Raw genomic sequence first — 22,057 nt, 5'->3', positions numbered from 1 at the left:
TTACGGCTTTCTCCAAAAATATAGCATTTTCTGGAAGACCTGGGCATTTTCTGTTAACGTTACTGGAATTTTTCAACCCTGGACAGTAAATGACCTCCGTTGTCTGTCCTGTAGGAACCGTGGTGTAGGAGAGAATGTGTTTGCGGTGGTGCTGGCCAGCATGGTGGCCTTCCTGGGGTTCCTGCTGCTCCTGGAGGGCTTCTTCAGGGACATCTGGGTCTTCCAGTTCTGCCTGGTCATCGCCAGCTGTCAGTACTCACTACTAAAGGTACACGACACAAGTCATAAGGATTCAATAAAGTTCTATTCAATTCCTATATTCCCCTTTTTATTAAAACGGTTATACAATTAAGAAAATGAACTGCCGACACGTTTATTGAACCGTAATAGACCAGTGTTAACTTGAAGTAAACTAATGTGTTAACGCTTGATGACTCTGTCCTTCCTCAGAGTGTTCAACCAGACGCAGCCTCCCCAATGCATGTAAGTGGATGGTGTCGTTCAAACATCTGTCTTGGTCATTATCAAGTTGGTAACCTATCTATCGTTGATTCTTGTTTTGATGGCACAACCTGATGACTGTCTGGTCTAACCCGTCAGGGCCATAACTGGGTCATCGTGTACAGTCGGCCCGTCTACTTCTGCCTGTGCTGTGCTCTCATCTGGGTGTTAGACTTGGCGGGGCGCTCAGGCCACCTGCAGCCCTTCTCGCTCTACGGCGTCACCTTCTTCTCCGCTCACTTCCTGCTCTGTGCCAGGGACGTGCTCATAGGTCAGTCAGTGTTAGCAACTTCTAGCTGTGTGCTCTTATGTCTTTTGTATCGTGTTGCGACCAACCAACTCATTCAAGCACTTTCTCCCTCTCTTTCTTCCTCCTCAGTGTTTGCCTTGTGTTTCCCCATCATTTTCCTATTTGGGCTTCTACCTCAGGTCAACACCTTCCTCATGTGTCTGCTGGAGCAGGTCGACATGCACATTTTTGGGGGAACAGGTAAGACGGGGCCACACAGTGAGATGCCATTCACTGTAATTCACAAAGTAAATTCTCTTTTTTGTTGAGCGATGCCTGTTGACCCTGTGTGTGTGTGTGTGGTTTCTCTCCACAGCCACCACCAGCCCCCTGTCGTCTCTTTACAGCCTGTTACGCAGTGTGTTGGTGGCTGCGTTGCTCTATGGATTCTGCCTCGGGGCTATCAATGCGCCCTGGGAACATCCCCATGTGCCAGTACTGTTTTCAGTGTTCTGCGGTCTGCTCCTGGCCCTCTCCTACCACCTGAGCCGCCAAAGCAGTGACCCTGTCATCCTGTGGTCAGTATACCTCTACTCTTTAGTGTTGCATGGCATACCGAAACCTCTGTACTTTCTCGGTACTACAACGTGAAAAACGGTCCGGTATTAGAACTATGTATTTATTTTATTTTGGGAGGGGGAGAGGGGCAGCTTTAATAGTGCAGATAGGTTGAGGCTATCAATGTAATTGTCTGCATCTTTTCCAAACCCCCATATATATTGTTTTGTTAATATATACACTACCGTTCAAAAGTTTGGGGTCACTTAGAAATGTCCTTGTTTTTGAAAGAAAAGCACATGTTTTGTCCATTTAAAATAACATCAAATTGATCAGAAATACAGTGCAGACATTGTTCATGTAGTAAATGACTATTGTAGCTGGAAACTGCTGATTATTATTATTTTTTTATTGAATATCTACATAGGCGTGCAGAGGCCCATTATCAGCAACCATCCCTCCTGTGTTCCAATGGCATCATGTTAGCTAATCCAAGTTTATAATTTTAAAAGACTAATAATTAGAAAACCCTTTTGCAATTATGTTAGCACAGCTGAAAACTGTTGTTCTGATTTAAAGAAGCAATAAAACTGGCCTTCTTTGGACTAGTTGAGTATCTGGAGCATCAGCATGTGTGAGTTTGATTACAGGCTCAAAATGGCCAGAAACAAAGAACTTTCTTCTGAAACTCGTCAGTATATTCTTGTTCTGAGAAATGAAGGCTATTCCGTGCAAGAAATTGCCAAGAAATTGAAGATCTGGTACAACGCTGTGTACTACTCCCTTCACAGAACAGGGTAAACTGGCTCTAACCAGAATAGAAAGAGGAGTGGGAGGGCCCAGTGCACAACTGAGCAAGAGGACAAGTACAGTAGAGTGTCTAGTTTGAGAAACAGATGCCTCACAAGTCCTCAACTGGCAGCTTCATTAAATAGTACCCACAAAACACCAGTCTCAACATCAACAGTGAAGAGGAAGATGCCACTCCGGGATGCTGGCCTTCTAGGCAGAGTTGCAAAGAAAAAGCCTTATCTCAGACTGACCAATAAAAGATTAAGATGGGCAAAAGAGCAGACACGGGACAGAGGAACTCTGCCTAGAAGGCCAGCATCCCGGAGTCGCCTCTTCACTGTTGACTGTTGAGTCAGATCTCTGCCTTGCTAGAGCTGCCCCGGTCACCTGTAAGTGCTGTTATTGTGAAGTGGAAAAGCGTAGGTGCAACAACGGCTCAGCTGCAAAGTGGGAGACCACTCGAGCTCACAAAACGGCACAGCCGAGTGCTAGAAACGCGCAGTTTGTAAAAATTGTCTGTCCTCGGTTGCAACACTCACTAGTTCCAAACTGCCTCTGGAAGCAATGTCAGCATAACTGTTCGTCAAGAGCTTCATGAAATGGGTTTCCATGGCCGAGCAGCCGCACACGAACCTAAGATCACCATGCGCAATGCCAAGCGTCGGTTGGAGTGGTGTAAAGCTCTCTGCCATTGGACTCAGGAGCAGTGGAAACGCATTCTCTGGAGTGATGAATCACGTTTCACCATCTGGCAGTCTGATGGATGAATCTGGGTTTGGCGGATGCCCGAATGCATAGTGGCATCTGTAAAGTTTGGTGGGGGAGGAATAATGGTCTGGGGCTGTTTTTCATGATTTGGGCTATGCCCCTTACATGCTGACCACACCGCTCGCTTCGTATGTGCGAGCGTTGCAATTAAATGTACACTTGAATGTTATTCAATCATTGCACCCACACTGCTCGCGCTCCTCAAGCGAGCGTCTGCGTAGCCAAAATAGAAATTGGATCTAATTGTGACGCTCAACGCGCCGCAAGTCCGGCCTCTCCCATCTCCTCATTGGTTTTTAGGAGCATATACCCACGTGGGTGATTGACAGATGAACTGATGTTCACACTCCAGTTGGTTTTAGTAATGCTGTAAAGTTGGTTGCCAACCGCCATATAAAGTCCAACGAAGGAAAAAGAAGCCTGAAGGAAGGAGGAGATGTGTCGAGAAACGAATTCGGTTTACCGTTTTTATCTGTGGATTAATTGTTGTGGTATAGGACCTTGTGCATTTCAGGTGAAATAACAACCCAATGTTTTATATACCAGGACAAATTAGTGAGCAACAGCAAGCTAGCTAGCTAAATTGCCATAAATGTTTAAGACTTTTTGACCTGTCCCCAAATTAATATAATTGGTTCAGAGTTTTTGCTAGTTCAACCTGGGTTGGGTGAACAAAATCACGCGCGCCTCCGGATTGGTCAGCATATAAGTTTACAATGCTATCTATCTGTACTGTTAGTTCCTCTATTTCCTGTTTTTTTAAGATGAACTCTGTTGACCTAACTACTTTTTGTTTTAAAGATGAGTATTGAATTGCATGTCCTCCAAAGGCACATTTTTAAAAGTGTCCCATACAATAAGGGAGTCTACTGTACCTATGTTTTGACCCAAGTTGATTTTAAGACCTGAACAGAATGCATCAGGGATTGATTGTTTCATTTTATTTGTGTTCATTTTGGAGTTGAATCTCATTTTCAAAAAAGTAACCAGAAGTGATCATCTCACAGTGCATCCCCACTTTCTTTCTTTCTTTTTTTGTTGATGAGGTATGGTTTTATCATCGTGATACTAAACCTGTTATCGGTATCGAAGTCAACATTCTGGTATCGTGACAACACTACTCTTTACTGCTCTCTGTCTGGTCAATGGAAAACTCATTAGTGTCTCTGCGTTGATTTAATATAATGACAATGATATACCTACTTGGTACGTTGAAACACACTAATATTCCCAGATCCTAGCTACTGTCATAAGATCAACTCTACCCTGTCACTCATATCCTACATTTCACTGTGTGTGTTTTTCTCTCTAGGTCTCTGGTCCGTTCTAAGTTCTTTTCCGAGCTGGAGAGCCGGACCCCTGAGGAGCCTCCCCTGGAGATCAAAGACCCCCTGCCTGAGAAACTACGCGATTCTGTGGTAAGATCAAGGCTGCGTCCCAAATGGCATGTCGTTCACTGTATAGTGCACTACTTTTGACCAAGGGCTCTGGTTAAAAAGTAGTGCACTACCAAATCAAATTGTATTTGTCACATGTGCCGGAATACAACAGGTGTAGACCTTACAGTGAAATGCTTACTTACAAGCCCTTAACCAACAACCCAGTTTTTAAGAAAAATACCTAAAGAAAAATAAGAAATAAAAGTAACAAATAATTAAAGAGCAGCAGTAAAATAACAATAGCGAGGCTATATACAAGGGGTACCGGTACACAATGTAGGGAATAGGGTGCTATTTGGGACTCAAACCAAACATTGTGTGAGTGACATAGACTTGAACGGGATATGGTAGTAGGTGCGAGTGTGTCAAGAACTGCAACGCTGCTGGGTTTTTCACACCACAGTTTCCCGTGTGTATCAAGAATGATCCACCACCCAAAGGACATCCAGCCAACTTGACACAACTATGGGAAACATCCCTGTGGAACGCTTCCGACACCTTGTAGAGTCCATGCCCCGACGAAATGAGGCTGTTCCGAGGGCAAAGGGGTGCACCTCAATATTAGGAAGGTGTTCCTAATGTTTTTCCCACTCAGTGACTATAACAAATGTTTGAACGCGGTTGGTGGTCCGAGGTTTTAAAACCCTCTTCATCTCTCTCTGTCTGGGTTTTTTACAGCGAGAGATTTTCCACTCGGACCTGGTCATGTGTCCCCTCATGGCTGTCATCACGTTTGCCATCAGTGCCAGCACTGTGTTTATCGCTCTGCAGGTCAGTCAACTCACCTGGTCGACTGTAGATGGACGATATGACGTTTCAGTATCTAGAGAGAAACCCTTCAGATTTTCTGACACTCCCCAGTGAAACCTTCTCTCCCTCCCCTCCAGCCTGCTCTTAGTTATATCCTGTACATGGTGGCTGGGGTGGTGGGCTTCCTCACACACTACCTGTTGCCTCAGCTCCGCAAGCAGCTGCCCTGGTTCTGCCTGGCCCACCCCGTGCTCCGTTCTCGAGAGTACAGCCAGTTCGAGGTCCGCGGTAAGTAGCAACCCGCCACCCCCTAAACGCACACGTTCACACACCCTGAAGAATTGTGTCGAGGCCTGAGGTTTGTCCTGAATTGTTTTGCTGTGCCCTGTCCGTCCCAGATGCCGCCCAGTTGATGTGGTTCGAGAAGCTGTATGCGTGGCTGCAGTGTGTGGAGAAGTATGTTATCTATCCGGCTGTAGTGCTCAACTCCCTCACTACAGAGGCGCAGCGCGTCAGCCTGAAACCCAAGGAGCTTGACATCTAGTAAGCAGCTCGAGCCATCCCCTTTTACCAACCTCACCACACATTCCTCTCCCTCATCCCCATCTATCCATCCAGTCAGAGTTGAGTGCATGTTTATTAAGACTACGCTTTGTAATTGCACAATGAATGTGTTTTGATGTCCCCCTCCTCTCGGTTTCTCTCTCTCTCTCCTTCCCCTCCTCCAGCGGCCGGGCTCTCTTCATCTCTCTGGCGGGGATGAAGCTGCTGCGTTCGTCGTTCTGCGCCCCGTCTCTGCAGTACGTCACGCTGTCCTTCACCGCACTCTTCTTCCTCTTCGACTACCCACACTTCTCAGAGACCTTCCTGCTCGACTACTTCTTCATGTCCATCCTCTTCAGCAAGGTACAGAATACTCCTCCCTGGGATTTGGTTTTGCACAAATTCAACCAAATGAAAGTGCCTGCACATACTTAGCTGTATGTATACTGAACAAAAATATAAATGTGACAATTAAAAATATTTTACTGAGTTAGTCCATATAAGGAAATCGGTCAATTGAAATAAATTCATTAGGTCCTAATCTATGGATTTCACATGACTAGGCAGGGGTGCAACCATGGGCGGGCCTGGGAGGGCATAGGCCCACACACTTGGCTGCCAGGCCCACCCAATCAGAATCAGTTTTTCCCCACAAAAGGGCTTTATTACAGACAGACAGACATCCTCAGCACCCCCCCTCATATGATCCCACAGGTGAAGAAGCCGGTTGTGGAGGTCCTGGGCTGGCGTGGTTACACGTGTTCCGTGGTTGTGAGGCCGGTTGGACGTACTGCCAAATTTTCTAAAACAACAGAGGCAGCTTATGGTAGAGAAATTAACATAACATTCTCTGGCAACAGCTCTGGTGGACATTCCTGAAGTCAGCGTGTCAATTGCACGCTCCTTCAAAACTTGAAACATCTGTGGCATTGTGACAAAACTGCACATTTTAAAGTGGCCTTTTATTGTCCCCAGCACAAGGTGCACCTGTGTAATGATCATGCTGTTTAATCAGCTTCTTGATATGCCACTACTGTCAGGTGGATGGATTATCTTGGCAAAGGAGAAATGCTTAATAACAGGGATGTAAGACAAACATTTGTGCACAACATTTGAGAGAAATAAGCTTTTTGTGCGTATGGAAAATGTCTCTGATTTTGAATTTTTTGATTTCAGCTCATGAAACATGGGACCAACACTTTACATGTGGCGTTGATATTTTTGTTCAGCGTAGTTGTACACTCTGACCCTTAAAGGCAAATGTCATCATTTTCCCACATCACAATCATCAGCCCCACCCCACCATCAACACACACTGTATGTTAAAATGGAGTGCTTCTATGTTTTTTTAGTAAAAACAGATAGAGGAAGAATAGTGTTTCCAGGGACGACATCAACCATTGAATAGGCAATGCCTACTAACACAAATGGCACACCGATGTCATTTGAAAAACGTATCTTCTATTCTTTTTTTAATGCAAAACAGAAACGTGCCATTTTCATATACGGCATGTTGATGTTAGGGTGGTGCTGGGGATTGATGCATATGACGTTGAACATGTTTGAAATTTCCCTTTTTAAGTCTTTTCTGGCTACGCAAGAACGTTACATTGAGAAATGACTGGACTCGGGTGTTTGATCGCTCACGTTACATTGGATGGTTTCTCATTACAGCTCTGGGACCTGCTCTACAAGCTGCGTTTTGTCCTCACCTACATCGCTCCCTGGCAGATCACCTGGGGCTCTGCCTTCCACGCCTTCGCCCAGCCCTTCGCTGTGCCCCGTATCCCTGTACACTGGCGCTGTGATCAGCAGAAAACTGTTGGTTAGACTACATCCTTGTTAAACAAAGTACTTTCTGCACTCCCTGTTGCTCATTTGCCAGTGAAACAAAGTGTTTAAACAACACTAAATGCTGTGCACATTGGATGTCCTGTGTGTTAGTGTTGTCTGTTAGAGCTCCTTAACCTAACTCTCAGACTCAGCCATGCTGTTTGTCCAGGCCGTGTTCTCGGCTCTCTTCTCCACCCCTCTTAACCCTGTCCTGGGCAGTGCTGTGTTCGTCACCTCCTACACCAGGCCCGTCAAGTTCTGGGAGAGAGACTACAAGTGAGTTCTTTACTTTCCAGGAGCCCTAGAGATGTAGAGATGCATTGTTCAGACCAGGTGGGTGTGTTCACTAGGATCCAAAAAGAAACAAACGGGAACGAAACAGGGAAGGACCTACCTAAATGTGTCCAATAGAAACCCTCTTGTTTTCGTGGGCAAAACGTTTTCTGCGTAGAGTAAATGGTTTCCGTTGAAAAATGTTTTGGACTAATGATTACACCCCATTGCCGTTCAGAGGTCAATGTTAAAACCAGATTAAGGAGATTATTGCTAGATGCCGTGAAAGCTAGCAGACTGCGTTACCATTTTACACAAGTCACCACCTGTCTTGTGAAAAGTGCAGTTTCTAGAGCCTCTGTGTCGCCCGGTTAACATAATATCTGTCTTTCCAGCACCAAGAGGGTTGATCACTCCAACACGCGACTGGCCACCCAGCTGGACCGCAACCCAGGTCAGCTGCCGCAGTCTTCCTTCCCCTCATCTAACGCGAGTCATCATTCTTTCAAAGGACTCTGCTCTCATTGCCTGTGGTCTCCTCTCTTCCAGGTGCTGACGACAACAACCTCAACTCCATCTTCTATGAGCACCTGACGCGCTCACTGCAGCACAGCCTGTGTGGCGATCTGCTGCTGGGCCGCTGGGGAAACTACACCACAGGAGACTGCTTCATCCTGGCCTCCGACTACCTCAACGCCCTGGTGCACATTATCGAGATCGGCAACGGCCTGGTCACCTTCCAGCTGAGGGGGCTGGAGTTCAGGGGTGAGGAGGAGGGGAGAGGGTTTGGGCTAGAATGAGCTTTTATGGAACCGAGTTCAACGTGGTAGGCTTTAATGGCTTGAACGCGTGGTGGACAAGTTCAAAATGCTGTCTTTTCTCTCTCTCCTGGTGTCTCTCCCCCAGGTACGTACTGCCAGCAGCGGGAGGTGGAGGCCATCACCGAAGGGGTGGAGGAGGACGAGGGCTGCTGCTGCTGCGAGCCAGGCCACCTGCCCCACATGCTCTCCTTCAACGCGGCGTTCGGCCAGCGCTGGCTGGCCTGGGAGGTGGCCGCCACCAAGTACGTCCTGGAGGGCTACAGCATCAGCGACAACAACGCCGCCTCCATGCTGCAAGTGTTCGACCTGCGCAAGATCCTCATTACTTACTACGTCAAGGTGTATGATCCATCCTGAACATACAGCAAACTGTAAAATGAGATATACAATAACATGTCATTTGAACAGTAGTTGGCCCGGTCTGTAACCAGTGTTTCCTCTACCATAGAGCATCATCTTCTACGTGAGTCGCTCTCCTAAACTGGAGGAGTGGCTGGCCAATGAGACGGTCCAGGAGGCGCTGCGGCCCTGCCTGGGCCCGGCCTACGTGGACAGTGACCCGACCTTCAACCTAAACATAGACGAGGACTACGACCACAGGGCCTCTGGCGTCACCCCCACTGCCTTCTGTATGGTCTACCTGGACTGGATCCAGTACTGTAACAGCAGATGCCCGACGGTCAATATTCCTTCTCATGTAACTTATGTAGCTGTCAATTCAACCAGAACTTTCCATAGCAATGTCATTAGTGTTATAAGCCGACTAGCTTAATGAAATACTTTGTGTTATAGCCAGTGGAGGACAGCGAGAGGGATTCTCCGCTGGTCACCCTGTGTTTTGGCCTCTGCATCCTGGGGAGAAGGGCTCTGGGCACAGCCTCCCACAGCATGTCAGCCAGGTAAGTCCCAGGGCCGGACTGTCTGTTCGCTAACTGAAGGGAGTGTGTAATATGTCTCTGTGATCGCGTATAACCAACGGTGACTATCCGTACGTTTGTACCCCCGCCTGTCAGCTTGGAGCCTTTCCTGTACGGCCTCCACGCCCTCTTCAAGGGTGATTTCCGCATCACCTCTCCCAGGGACGAGTGGGTGTTTGCTGACATGGACCTGCTGAACAGGGTGGTGGCCCCCGGGGTGCGCATGTCCCTCAAACTGCACCAGGTAAGACATATCGTATGGGCGTGACTCATTACAGACAGTATGGTGGTCAATGTAATGTCATCACCCACACTAAGGGTGCGTTCGTAAATTCACTCCGGAGTGTCAAGAGTGCGCTCTGGGCTGTCTGTAGAATTCAAAGCGTTAGATTGTCCGTTCGTAAATTCAGAGCGTTTCCCTCTCACGCTAGCAGTCAAGCACCCAAGGTAAATGGCTAACGTTGGCTAGCTTGCTAGCTGCTTGCAGACACAAATGAGATAACAGCTCACTCTGATCATTTTACTCGCCCTAGCAGAGCTCGTTAGGCTGTTTTTGTTATCCCAAGGGTTAATGACTGCAACTGTGTTACTGGCAACAATTGTATTCTGGGTTTTTTTTTGCCAATGTTGACTGACACCAGGTTGTTTTGTAAATTCACCAACTTTTCTGAGCTCGGGCACACTCAAACCAGAGTGCTCTGAACTCGGAGTAGATTGCCAGAGCGAATTTACAAGCGCACCCTAAGAATTGACACTGTGGTGGCCAGAGCTGAGACTTAAGAAGCTTAAATGATGACATCGCTCACACTAAGCCAGTATCCTCTCCGAACCCCCCCCCCCCCCCCCCCCCCCCCAAACAGGACCACTTTACGTCCCCAGACGAGTACGAGGACCCGGTGGTTCTGTACGACGCCATCACTGCCAACGAGGAGAAGATGCTGATCAGCCACGAGGGCGACCCGGTGTGGCGCAGCGCCATCCTGGCCAACATGCCGTCGCTGCTGGCCCTGCGCCACGTCATGGACGACGGCAGCGACGAGTACAAGATCATCATGCTCAACAAGAGGTTCCTCAGCTTCAGGGTCATCAAGGTGAACAGGGAGTGTGTGCGCGGGCTGTGGGCGGGCCAGCAGCAGGAGCTGGTGTTCCTGCGGAACCGGAACCCGGAGCGAGGCAGCATACAGAACGCCAAGCAGGCCCTGAGGAACATGATCAACTCATCATGTGACCAGCCCATCGGCTACCCCATCTACGTGTCGCCCCTCACCACCTCCTACGCAGGGGGGCACACCCAGCTCCGCTCTGTCTGGGGGGGGCCTGTCAGCCCCCATAACATCTACACCTGGCTCATCAGCAGCTGGGACAGGTACACTTACATTACACAGCCTGCAGTAGCCATGGTAAGGCTGATATACACACACACACACACATAGCCAGGTATTGCTGTGTATGTGAAGTTCACATACTATCACGCACATGCCATACACGGATGTTCTCTCGCTGTCTCTCGCATACGGTCAGTGGGCGATTTTAACTTTAACTCTGTCTCCCCTGCAGGTTACAGAAGGGTTGTGGGGCTGGCTGCAACAGTGGAGGGAACATCGAGGACTCGGACTGCGGCGGCGGCTCCACCTCCATCTCCAACAACCCAGCGGCTCACACCACCCAGAGCACCCCGGCCTCCAGCCTGCCCCTGCCCCAGCCCCACTTCACCTCCATCCACCCCCCCATGGGTGAGCTCAGGACCCCACCACTCACTACAGTCTCTGATGGCCACTGTTCAGCTGCTGCTAGCTATTATAACAATGTCAATACTGTCAGTATGCTGATAACGCAGCCATGGAACAGTTTGTGTAATGATTGCATTCTGTAATGTGTATGAAATGCCTCTCGTTGTCACCGTAGGAACTGACAACCCTGTGGGCCCCACCCCCACCTGGCCCCACCACCCTCAGCCCCTCCCCTTGGCCCTGCTCAGCCAGTCAGAGGGCAGGATGGACGCTGGGCTGGTCACCTCCCTCCACCGGACCTCGTCCATCCAGGGCCTCCTGGGCCAGCACCTGTCCAGCTCCCAGCTGTCCTTCAGTAGCTCTGTGGCCATGCCTTCCCTGCCCGGCCCGGAGCGCTTCTGCCCAGGCAGCTTCCAGGAGGGGGTGCACAGAGGGTCCGGACGGACAGGACTTGGACATGGCCTGGGGCAGGGCAGCGGGCTGCCCTATGAGGGCCTCTACGGGAAGTGGAGCCTGTCTGGCAGGAAGGGCTTCAACGGGCCTGCCTCCGCTGAGAGCGACAGCGGAGGGTCTCCGTGCATACGGACACAGGTGAGGGTAGTAAAACAACGTAGTGCGTGGGAAGCTAGAGCATAGCGTGACTGTCTTTATGAACTAGGGCCGTCCCCGACTAAAAAGGTCATCGATGCGTTGAAATTTTCAAATGTGTATTTTTCCATATATATAGACACCCTATGTGTGTTAATAAAATCAACTATATGCAGGCTACTGAGCTTGTCTGATGCTTTAAGCACACTGTGATTAATGACTCGAGGGAGCTGGAGATCAACCATACCAGAATAAAAAAATCAACTGTTCCCGACCCTCTTCCTTCCACTGCTGCTGGCCTTGGCAGATCCAGCTGCTACGCTCCTAATGGGCTACACCAGGGGGTCTGCAACCTTTTGCATTTAGAGTGCCAATTTATCTTACCCTTTCTACTGATCTGCGTGCCAGTTGTTATTTTTATATGCACATTTTTGTGGAACAGTTTCATTTAATTTATAATAGTCTTTGTATCTCAAAATCATTTTCATGTGGTTAATCAGAATTATAAAAATGATTTCTATTGCCATTGCCAACTATGTAAAAATAGCCTACATAAAGCCAACAAATAAAAACATTGCAACCTGCAGGTAGAAAATATCCTGATAAAATAAATATCCTATAAATCACATTGGCTATGCATGGCCTGTTTGCAAGGAGCTTGAAACATTGTGTCAACTATTAACTTGGGCCTGAAGCTGGAACTTGCAACATATAAACTATTCTGGGCCCTCAGTTTCTGCTCCAGACAGATACACAGCTGTAGGCTATTTGTGCAAGGGATTAGAAGTAATCAAGCACGACTTCTTTTTTTTTTAACGTTTCCACCGGATCAGAGCATGACTTTTTATTATTTTTTTTATTTTTTTCTCCTTTCATGCGGAGTGGTTATCGAAAGAGAGCTGGCTACATTCTCAACAGATGTAAAAACAGACTTTGTTTACTTGCTGTGTTTGAGGTGAGGTAAAAAGGACTTAAGCTCCACAGTGGTGGTGAGATAAGACAATCAGAAATACTACCGGATCCCCAAATGGACACATTTCTAAGCCTACGTTTGCTCGCAGGCCCGGTAGCTTCGGGCCTACTTCTATGTATAATCAGGTGCGCGTCGTTACTCAACATTGACAGGAGCGCTACAAACAAATGACAATTCATAAATTTGACAACTCCTAAATGGAAGGAAATAAACCGAAACGTGTTCCTCACAAGTGTAGCCTAGGTCTACTCCGACAATGAGAACGGTAAAAGACAATGATAATAATGTATTGAATGCATTAACAGAAATTACCATAACCAAACAAACTTTGTAGATTAGAAATGATGGGAGATAATAGTGAATATACTACTGGTGATACTGTTGTGCCACCCCCGTGGCCTCTGCAATGGATTAGTCCACTCAGACAGGTGTCAATCAGAAAGGTGTCAATCAGACAGTTGTCTCGCGTCATAAAAATGTTTCTAATATACATTTTAGAATGCTCGGCTAAAAAAAAATCTTGATCGACCAGTCGATTTTAAATGGGGTCAGCCCAATCATGAACACATGAGAATAATGTCGCTGCAGTACAGCTCCTCCTCCAGAAGGATGGTATGGTGTTGCGGTTCATTTTAAGGATGGTAATTCGTTGCAGTTGAAACTGAGGCCATTTACATCTTGTCACTCTGTGTTCCAGTCTACTCCACCTGCAGCTCCGCCTGAAGCCAGCCCAACCCAGGACCCACTGGGCGTTACCCAGTCCACTGAGACCACGACCCTCACTGCAGGGGAGCCCCCCAGCCCCGCCCCCCGGGAGGAGTCCACAGAGCTGCCTTTACTTGAGCACCTGGACTGAGTCTGCACTGGAGAACCCATGAGAACCCCTGCAGCCAACGCACAGCACCACCATGGCCAGTTCTAGAGTGGGGCCTGACCGGCTCAGACTGGACTCATTCCAGCTTCCCGGAGTCATTCCAAAGAGAACTGGACTCTTGAGGTTCGCTACGTCTCTGGCAGATCACAACCTCTCAACATGTTCATTTGTAAATGTTTTCCAGCCTTTGCAATACTGGATGGATCTGGAGGTCTAATGTACATTCATCTGCTCCTCATCGAGCCACCATAAGGATGCATGTAAACCCCCCCCCCCCCCCCCAAAAAAAAACATTCACCATGTCCCCTCCTAGGACTTGAAACAGGAGCTCTCGCCCGATACACCCTCAGAGTTTCTGTAAACAACCTTTTGGCCATGACTATGGTAACTCTAGCAGGCCAAAAAGCCAGTGCAATTGTAAGGGATGTTGTGTAATGTTTAGTTAGTTTTTTGAAATTCTATATAGGGGAAGGGGGAAAAACCCCTCGTTTCTCTCCTCTCCTTCACCTGAGCTCCACCAGCAGCAGCAACAGCATAACGAATCCAAAAAAGGGAATGCCAATATCCTATGTTGCTGTATGTACAGGTGAAGCCAGAGTTACTACCATAACAAGCCTTGTTCTTTATCCCCACTCCCCATTCCTGCTCCAACCTGCTGCTTCACTGTAGAAAGAATTCACTGTGGGGGAAATCCACTGTGAACCTGCATGGGTCACACCATATGACCAGTCAATATCGACAGCCCACCTCCCCCAGCATACCACCCACATTCCAACAGCCCCTCCCTGTAGAACCCCCCCCCCCCCCCCATGCTCATTCAGGTCTTTCTGACGCATCAACAATCTCAAGCGTTCTGTCAAAGGAGCTTGTTTCAGGGATAAGACTCCCGCCTACTTCCCACCTTTTTCCAACATGTGGTGCTTTTTCCCGGCAGAGTTTACAATCCAGTCAGGCCTGGACGCGAGCTCTGAATTTGGGGAGGTCTAGGGAGATGTGACTCTGGACAGAGATGGTGCCCATTGTACAGGACGGGAGGAGATTGTTCAGACCGCACGATTCTAAAACTGGGATTGTTCTTTCTAAAGCCTTTTTTTTTTTTATTTTAGTTTCCTATTTTCGGGGTGAGTGGAATTTCTTTTTTTACTTTACTTGAAGAATCACAACCTCCCGGTGGCTATAGGCTAGCCCGCGGAGTTGCCCTAGTGACCGACCACTCTCCATGACCTGATCCAATCAGCTGTGGACTCTAGACGGTGGGAGGGGCTCTGACAGAGGCCCTTCTGCTTTCCTTGCCTCCAGCTACAGTGCCAGCTCCTCTTACTAGTAAACTACTGCTACTACTACTATACCTACAACTACTGTTTGTGCTACACTTACCTCCAGCGTTTTAGTTGGAAACAAACAGTTGAATAAATATTCAAAACAAAGATGGCGTATTTATTATTGACAACGTCTGGAAGACTGTTTAAAAGGGTTTGTCTATTTGACGTGCTGGCGTGATAGAAACACGGAGATTGAAATAGGCTCTTGTTAATCGTCACCTTTGCCCCACGTGTTTTGGCATCGTCGTTGTACACTTTCACCAAGGGTTCTCCTCTCTTTATTTGCTGTGTAATGTAACTGGAAGTATTCCCGAGGAGTCACTTTAAGATGTTTGCTTTGCCACCCTGCTTTTTAAGGGGCGAATGAAGAGCTTGACGCACTTCTGACTAGAGACCCGCTCCCATGATCTCTCTAACCAGAGCACATATCAGACAAGCTGGCCGTCTCCCAATGTTCTGTTCCGAGAGTTACAGGGCCTTACAGCACTACAGTAATCCATGTGCCAGTACCTTGGTCAGTTGTGGCATGTATTTATATCAATGGTAGAGCTATCTGGAATAACCTTTTGTACCATAGTGTAAAGCTGGTCCTAGAAGACTGCCTTGTATGCTCCTTTTCGCCCCTAGCCATCTTAGTTCTCACTTTAGTTAGCGGACTGAACCGTCTACTAAAATGTCTCTGGGAATCTGTTCTTACAGGGTAAGAACTAATAGGTGGAGAACTGCATTCTCATTGGTAACGAATAGGAATTACCTGCCATCTACTCATCTTACTGTGTCTAAAAGGGAAGAGACAAGGGTGGAGTTATCAAGCGCAAGGTTAGATGGTATCTAGATAAGTTAGACTGGGTAATTATGCAGTAGCAAAGTCATTTAGTCTGAATCTTGGGAGTCTGGGCCTCATGGTTGAATTCATGGGTCACTACTCAAAGTGCCAGTCAATGTGATGCCCAAACTACGGAAACAGCAGTGGTTTGAACTGGGTTACTGCCGCTTCGTTCTTCTTTCATTCTGCTTGAGCTACAGGTCTCTTCATTTTCTAAAACCATCCTTTTGGTTTCATCATCTAGAAAAACATTTTGAGGACTTGGGACAAGCACTGGGCTGATGTAAATCGAGTCTTTTTTTGTTTGTCAGATCATTGAATCTTAACTCCATGGCTGTCCTGGGTATTGTTGAGGAGGAGCAGACAGGAGCTGGCGCCTACCAGATGTTAAAACCCAGTATCTAGCTAATTGATCGGCCCTTGTTAACTTGTGTCCTCCCTGAGGCTCGGGAAAAGCAGAGCCATTTGTAATCGGGGCTCTTTTTTTGTTTTGTCTTTCCCCTTATTCTCAGTGTAATATCCAAAGCAACAGGGAGTACTGTTCTTACTGGGAGAAAGGAAAGCACAAGTTACTGGACAGAACTGGGTGTCTATAATAAAAGGGATTCCTTTAATCTCTGCCATTTATGTACAGCATGTTTTGTATATAAATATATATATATATTAAAAAAAATATATATAAATCTATTTTATTATTATTGGATTTCTGGTTCTTTTTCATGGAAGACACTATGTTGAGTCTTAGGGGAGGTTCTCTCTTGTTTTCCCCTCGGAAGAGAGATCTGTCTCCTGAGTGGAAGGGCACTCTTCACATTGAATCATGCAGTTTGGGAAGAATAGATTAATACATCTTTTGCACAAATGTTGTATAATAGTACACCATCCCATATGTTTTTTTTTTTATTGTCATTATTTTAGTTATTTGGGGGGGGATGTTTTATTTAAAAACTGTATGCCGATATATTCAAAGTTCTGTACAGTTTTCTGTGACACCCCCCCCCCCCCCCCCTCCCCCCTATTTAAATTAAAGCTTTTTGTGTCATTTGCTAATTAAATGCTGAGTGCTTTCATTTACCTTTCCCCTGTCGTCTTTTCTCTATCAGCCTTTGTCAGGCAATGTTATCATCATTTGAATATTCATTCAGAACAGCAGAAAACCTGTCTTGAACAGAAACCCGAGCACATTCCAGTCAAACATTTTATTAGCAAAAAAAATGTTACAGTTTATCAAGTATTCTATGTGGGAAATATTTCAATAGTGGGAACCAATGTCTATCTGCAGGGCACGGTGAGTTAACTCTCTTCATTCCCCAATGGAATTCACGCTCATTCTTAACACATTTTATGAAACAAATGTTCAGTTTAATAAGTTGTACAGTGTGAGTTGAATCTTTTTTTTTTTTGTAGAACGCTTCCGGGTGTTTGTCTTCCTTGGATTGAGGGATCAAACAAAGGAGCGTTTGATCAGAGAAGGAGTGTACCTTATCTCGTTATAACACTCCTCTTCCTTCCCCTCCGTCCACTTCCTCTTCTGGCCAGAGCGATGGAGCCACAGTACCAGCACCAGCAGGGCCAGCAGCACCAGGGCCATGGACAGGGTCAACAACACCCCCTGGAGGATCCCCGGGGAGCTGGCTGGAGCTGCCGAGAGGGAGCGCGGTACTCAGATTCGAAACACACAGCACTTCCAACACAGTTAAAGTAACTCCGACCTGTTTCATCAACATTTCAAAACCCTTATGAATGTGTATGATATGATTGACAAGTATTGGGGGGGGGGGGACTCACGGCTGTAGATAGACAGGTTGACGTAACAGTTCTGGGTCCCCAGAAGGTTGGTGACGGAGCAGCGGTACAGCCCAGAGTTCTGGGATGAGATGTTGACTATCTGGACAGAGCCTGATAGGTCCCCTGACATGGAGAACAACAGAAGTTACAGGACACAAAGATTAGTTTGCGTTTACAACAATACTGTTTTTAGTCCTGAAATAGAATTAAACCCATCACAATGGTGTGAATGATACTTTTTGTTCTCTGATTGTTGTGCCGTAGCTGAAATGATCGTTAGATTAATCTCGTCCACCAGCCGGCTCTCTATATGGTAGCAATTGAGCCTGGGAACGAGGTTACCATTAGACAAGCTCCACAGCACCTGCAGCATGTTGTTAATGTCTCTCGGGCTCTCGTCATGGCTCAGTTAGAGAATGGCTGCTCTTACCGTCCATGTTGATGGGTAGTGAGATTTCCTCTGGTTCCAATTTATCCCACCGCATCTCGGGAGTGGGCACCCCCTCCGCCACCATGCAGGACAGGGCAACGCTCCCCCCCGTATCAGTGACCCCATCCCACAAGCACAGGGGCAGCGAGGGGGGTGCTGAAAGAACAACACACAAATCGGGTACAGATTGTCAAAGTAACTCAGAACTCAATGTACAGCAGGCTGACTCGATGTTAAATCGCACACCGAGTGAGATACGGTTATCGTTGAGAATTGCATTCAGGGAGTAATACGACATGGTTATAGTGACTTAGTATGTGAACCACCTACCCAGGACGTTAAGGGCCAGTTCCCCTATACCAGGGTCTCCAGTCTCTGGGGGGTTGCTCACCATGCAGCGGTAGTTGCCAGCATCTGAGATGCGTGTGTTGTTGAGGATGATGTCAGCACTCCAGGGGATGCCTAGGAAACCTACCCTGCCTGTCAGGGAGGGGTTCTCGATCACCTGGCCATGATCAAACACTATCACCTGAGGGACGGGGGGACAGACAAATCGGCATACTGAGACCTTTCTGACGTGCCAAGCAGAAAGTTTCAACACTATCACCTGTGTCTACTAATAGGGATACAAACCAGACCTGTGTGGGGAAGTCTGGGTCAGAGAAGGGGGCCCGGGTCCAGATGATGTTGAGTCTGGACAGGGGACTCATGGTGAAGAAGGAGCAGGGCAGGGTCACCGAGTCCCCCTGAACCACCTCCAGGTTGGAGTGTTTCATGGTTACCCTCACTGCACCTGCACAGGGGATGGAGCATAGGGCAACACCTATAAATGGGCAAGGCAGGCACATTCCACTGTTCAAATTCCTCTCACATATGAGGTATCCTATGGTGAATACAAGGTAATACGGCAGAATGAACGGCACACATTAATACTTATTGGGTTTGGTGGTGTAGCAATGAAATAAAAACAAACTAATAACACAACAAATACTATTCCTTGTGTTTCTATCAAATATGCTTCAAATGGTTTGACCCATGCATGCTCCTGACCCTGGCCTGGGCCTCCCTCCCCTGCTCTCATTACTGTAATAATGCGTCCTTCCCCACTACTGAGGCATCCCCGGGCCCTTTGTATGTGTGTGGGAAACTAGCATGGACATTGGGAACTAATTACAGCTGACAGCTCAGGCCAAGCAGCCAAACGCGGCTCATCACTGAGAGGCAGAGAGAACAATAGAGCCATATTCTCTATGCAGTGAAAACCCCCTATTGATATATTTTTTTATACATTTAGATTTGTCCAACTCAGCCATATCAAATACCTCCCATCTTCAGAAGCAGGCTATATCTTCTATTTCAGTTTTTTCTATTTTTTTTTTAACCTTTATTTAACTAGGCAAGTCAGTTAAGAACAAATTCTTATTATAACCAGGAGTTCGTTCTTGTCAATTAGATACCATACATTTAAAAAAAAAAAAAAAACACAATTACCATGATGTAATCATAATAAAACATTTAAAATCCATAGTTTCAAATTATAATGGATCATCTCCGCAACAAAATAATATGCTGCTGAGACGATAGCATACACTGCAATCTTTTTGGCAGACAGGCTACTGGTAAACAAAAAAATCCCCCTATAATGAGGTATATTATCTATATTTTGCTCAACTCACCATACTCCAGAAGGGTAGACAGCAGACACACGGCCCGGAGCAGCCACCCTCCAGCGCAGCCCATATCTAAGAAGGAAAAATGTTGCCTACTCTCTGTCCATCACATAACAGCAGTGTCAGTAGCCTACCCTTCTGCTCATTTCAAATGCGGAGGCATTAATTATGTTTGCCCAGTCAATCTATTGAGCGAACCCCCCCCCCCCTCTCTCTCTCTCTCACACACATAAACAAACAAAAAACGTGTCTAAAAACATATTTACAACCACAATTCCTTAGGCTACCATTTTCCATCGAGAGAAATAGCACAGTAATATATGCCATTTAGCAGATCATTTTATCAAAAGCAACTTAGTCATGGGCATACATTTTACATTTGGGTGGCCCTGGGAATTGAAGCCACAAGCCTAGCAATGCTAACATCATACTCTTCCAACCGAGTCACACAGAACCGCAATGACGTAGAATACCGAATACATGTATTGCCTTCAAAGTATTCACACCCGTTCAATTTATCCACATTTTGTTGTGCTACAACCTGAATATAAAATTGCTCAAATTGCGATTTCTTTTGTCACTGGACTACCAATGTCAGAGGAATTTCATTTTTCAACATTTTTTACAAATTAATTAAAAATGAAAATCTGAAATGTTTTGACACAAGTATTCAGCCCCTTTATTGCAAGCCTAAATAATTTCAGCAGTAAAATGTTACTTAAGTCATAGTGACATAAAAAAACAAGTGTTTTACATTTTTTTATGACTACCTCATCTCTGTACACATACAATTATCTGTAAGGTCCTTCAGTCGAGCAGTGACTCTCAAACAAAGATTCAACCATAAAGACCAGGGAGGTTCTCCAATGCCTCGGAAAGAAGGGCACCTACATTACTGGTAGATGGGTAAAAATACAAAAAAACAGACATTGAATATCCCTTTGAACATGGTGAAGTTATTACACTTTGGATGGTGAAGCAATACACCCAGTCACTACAAAGATACATGCGTCCTTCCTAACTCAGTTGCCGGAGAGGAAGGAAACTGCTCAGGGATTTCACCATGAGGACAATGGTGACTTTAAAACAGAGTTTAATGGGTGAAAACTGAGGATGGATCAACAACATTGTAGTTACTCCACAATACTAACCTAATTGACAGAGTGAAAAGAAGGAAGCCTGTACATAATGCAAATATTCCAAAACATCTATTCGTTTTTATTTCATTAGGGAAGCCCAATTGAGACCAGTGTCTCATTTTCAAATGGTGCCCTGAGGACATAAAATAAATAAAATGAAAATACAAGATACAATAACAAGTACATTACATCATCACAGGCATCATTAACAAAATTATTGTCAATTTAAAACAATTGCACACCTTGGTGGAACTCTTATCATCAGGATTTTCAACTGCCCTAGTGGCACCAGGGTATCCAAATGTAATGCATTTTGTAAGTGATTCCAAAAAGGTTTAGCGTTAAAACTCAAAGCGGATTTACCTAGTTCGGCGGAGACCCGTGGAATCTCAAGGGTTAACCAACCCTGTGAACGGGTCTGGTATCTCATGTTTTTATACATTAACAATGAAGTTAGGTAAGTTGGGAAGGTTGTATAATAGAGCTTTGTAATCAAAAAGGGAGTAATGAAGTGATCTACGGGACTTTAATGAGGACCAGCCAACCTTTTGAGACAGGATGCAGTGATGCGTATTATCCTGTTTGCAACAAGGCACTAAAGTAATACAAAGTGTTATGTTTGGAGCAAATCCAATACAACACATTACTGAGTACCACTTTCCATAGTTTCAAGCATTATGGTGGCTGCATCATGTAATAGGTATGCTTGTAAAGGACTGGGGAGTTTTTCAGGATAAAAAATAAACAGAATGGAGCTAAGCACAGGAAAAATACTAGAGGAAAACCTTGTTCGGTCTGCTTTCCACCAGAAACTGGGAGATTAATTCAACTTTCAGCAGGCCAAATCTACACCGGAGTTGCTTACCAAGAAGACAGCGAATGTGTCCGAGTTACAATTTTGATTTAAATCTGCTTGAAAATCGATGGCAATACTTAAATGGTTGGTATCAATGATCAAACACCAATTTGACAGAGCTCGAAGAATAATGGGCAAGACAGAAAAACATACAGCTGTAATAGCTGCCCAAATCAAATGTATTTATATAGCCCTCAACTTACATCAGCTGATATCACAAAGTGCTGTACAGAAACCCAGCCTAAAACCCCAAACAGCAAGCAATGCAGGTGTAGAAGCACGGTGGCTAGGAAAAACTCCCTAGAAAGGCCAAAACCTAGGAAGAAACCTGGAGAGGAACCAGGCTATGAGGGGTGACCAGTCCTCTTCTGGCTGTGCCAGGTGGGGATTATAACAGCACATGGCCTAGATGTTCAAATGTTCATAAATGACCAGCA

General features: G+C 46.2%; 2 protein-coding genes across 3 annotated transcripts in view; one reads left to right on the top strand and one right to left on the bottom strand.

The window, feature by feature from the left end:
* The window catches only part of LOC106602984 (pecanex-like protein 3), a 29,130-nt gene extending 12,319 nt beyond the window's left edge, over positions 1–16,811 (top strand). For both annotated transcript variants that reach the window (XM_014196077.3, XM_014196076.3), the window contains 22 exons: positions 115–268; positions 451–483; positions 601–772; positions 881–991; positions 1,107–1,308; positions 4,161–4,266; positions 4,966–5,058; positions 5,175–5,325; positions 5,436–5,580; positions 5,766–5,943; positions 7,255–7,363; positions 7,560–7,689; positions 8,082–8,140; positions 8,236–8,451; positions 8,593–8,846; positions 8,956–9,186; positions 9,300–9,406; positions 9,521–9,668; positions 10,285–10,790; positions 10,982–11,157; positions 11,330–11,745; positions 13,413–16,811. In XM_014196077.3, coding sequence (XP_014051552.1) covers positions 115–268; positions 451–483; positions 601–772; positions 881–991; positions 1,107–1,308; positions 4,161–4,266; positions 4,966–5,058; positions 5,175–5,325; positions 5,436–5,580; positions 5,766–5,943; positions 7,255–7,363; positions 7,560–7,689; positions 8,082–8,140; positions 8,236–8,451; positions 8,593–8,846; positions 8,956–9,186; positions 9,300–9,406; positions 9,521–9,668; positions 10,285–10,790; positions 10,982–11,157; positions 11,330–11,745; positions 13,413–13,571 — 3,856 coding nt within the window. In that variant the 3' untranslated portion in view covers positions 13,572–16,811. The remainder of the gene's footprint in view (positions 1–114; positions 269–450; positions 484–600; positions 773–880; positions 992–1,106; positions 1,309–4,160; positions 4,267–4,965; positions 5,059–5,174; positions 5,326–5,435; positions 5,581–5,765; positions 5,944–7,254; positions 7,364–7,559; positions 7,690–8,081; positions 8,141–8,235; positions 8,452–8,592; positions 8,847–8,955; positions 9,187–9,299; positions 9,407–9,520; positions 9,669–10,284; positions 10,791–10,981; positions 11,158–11,329; positions 11,746–13,412) is intronic.
* A 110-nt stretch (positions 16,812–16,921) lies between these two features.
* zgc:165604 (immunoglobulin domain-containing protein) lies at positions 16,922–19,772 on the bottom strand. The gene is made up of 6 exons (XM_014196078.3): positions 19,632–19,772; positions 18,594–18,748; positions 18,286–18,484; positions 17,956–18,111; positions 17,526–17,648; positions 16,922–17,378 (listed from the first exon to the last, which is right to left on the bottom strand). The coding sequence occupies exons 1-6, from the start codon at positions 19,693–19,695 to the stop codon at positions 17,182–17,184; spliced, it is 894 nt and encodes a 297-aa protein (XP_014051553.1). The 5' UTR covers positions 19,696–19,772; the 3' UTR covers positions 16,922–17,181.
* Positions 19,773–22,057: the final 2,285 nt, after the last annotated feature.

This window comes from Salmo salar, chromosome 04 (genome assembly GCF_965601325.2).
Source record: "Salmo salar chromosome 04, fSalSal1, whole genome shotgun sequence".
Classification (NCBI taxonomy): domain Eukaryota; kingdom Metazoa; phylum Chordata; class Actinopteri; order Salmoniformes; family Salmonidae; genus Salmo; species Salmo salar.
The sequence above is the reverse complement of the archived record's forward strand: the minus strand, read 5'-3'. Positions and strand labels throughout refer to the sequence as shown.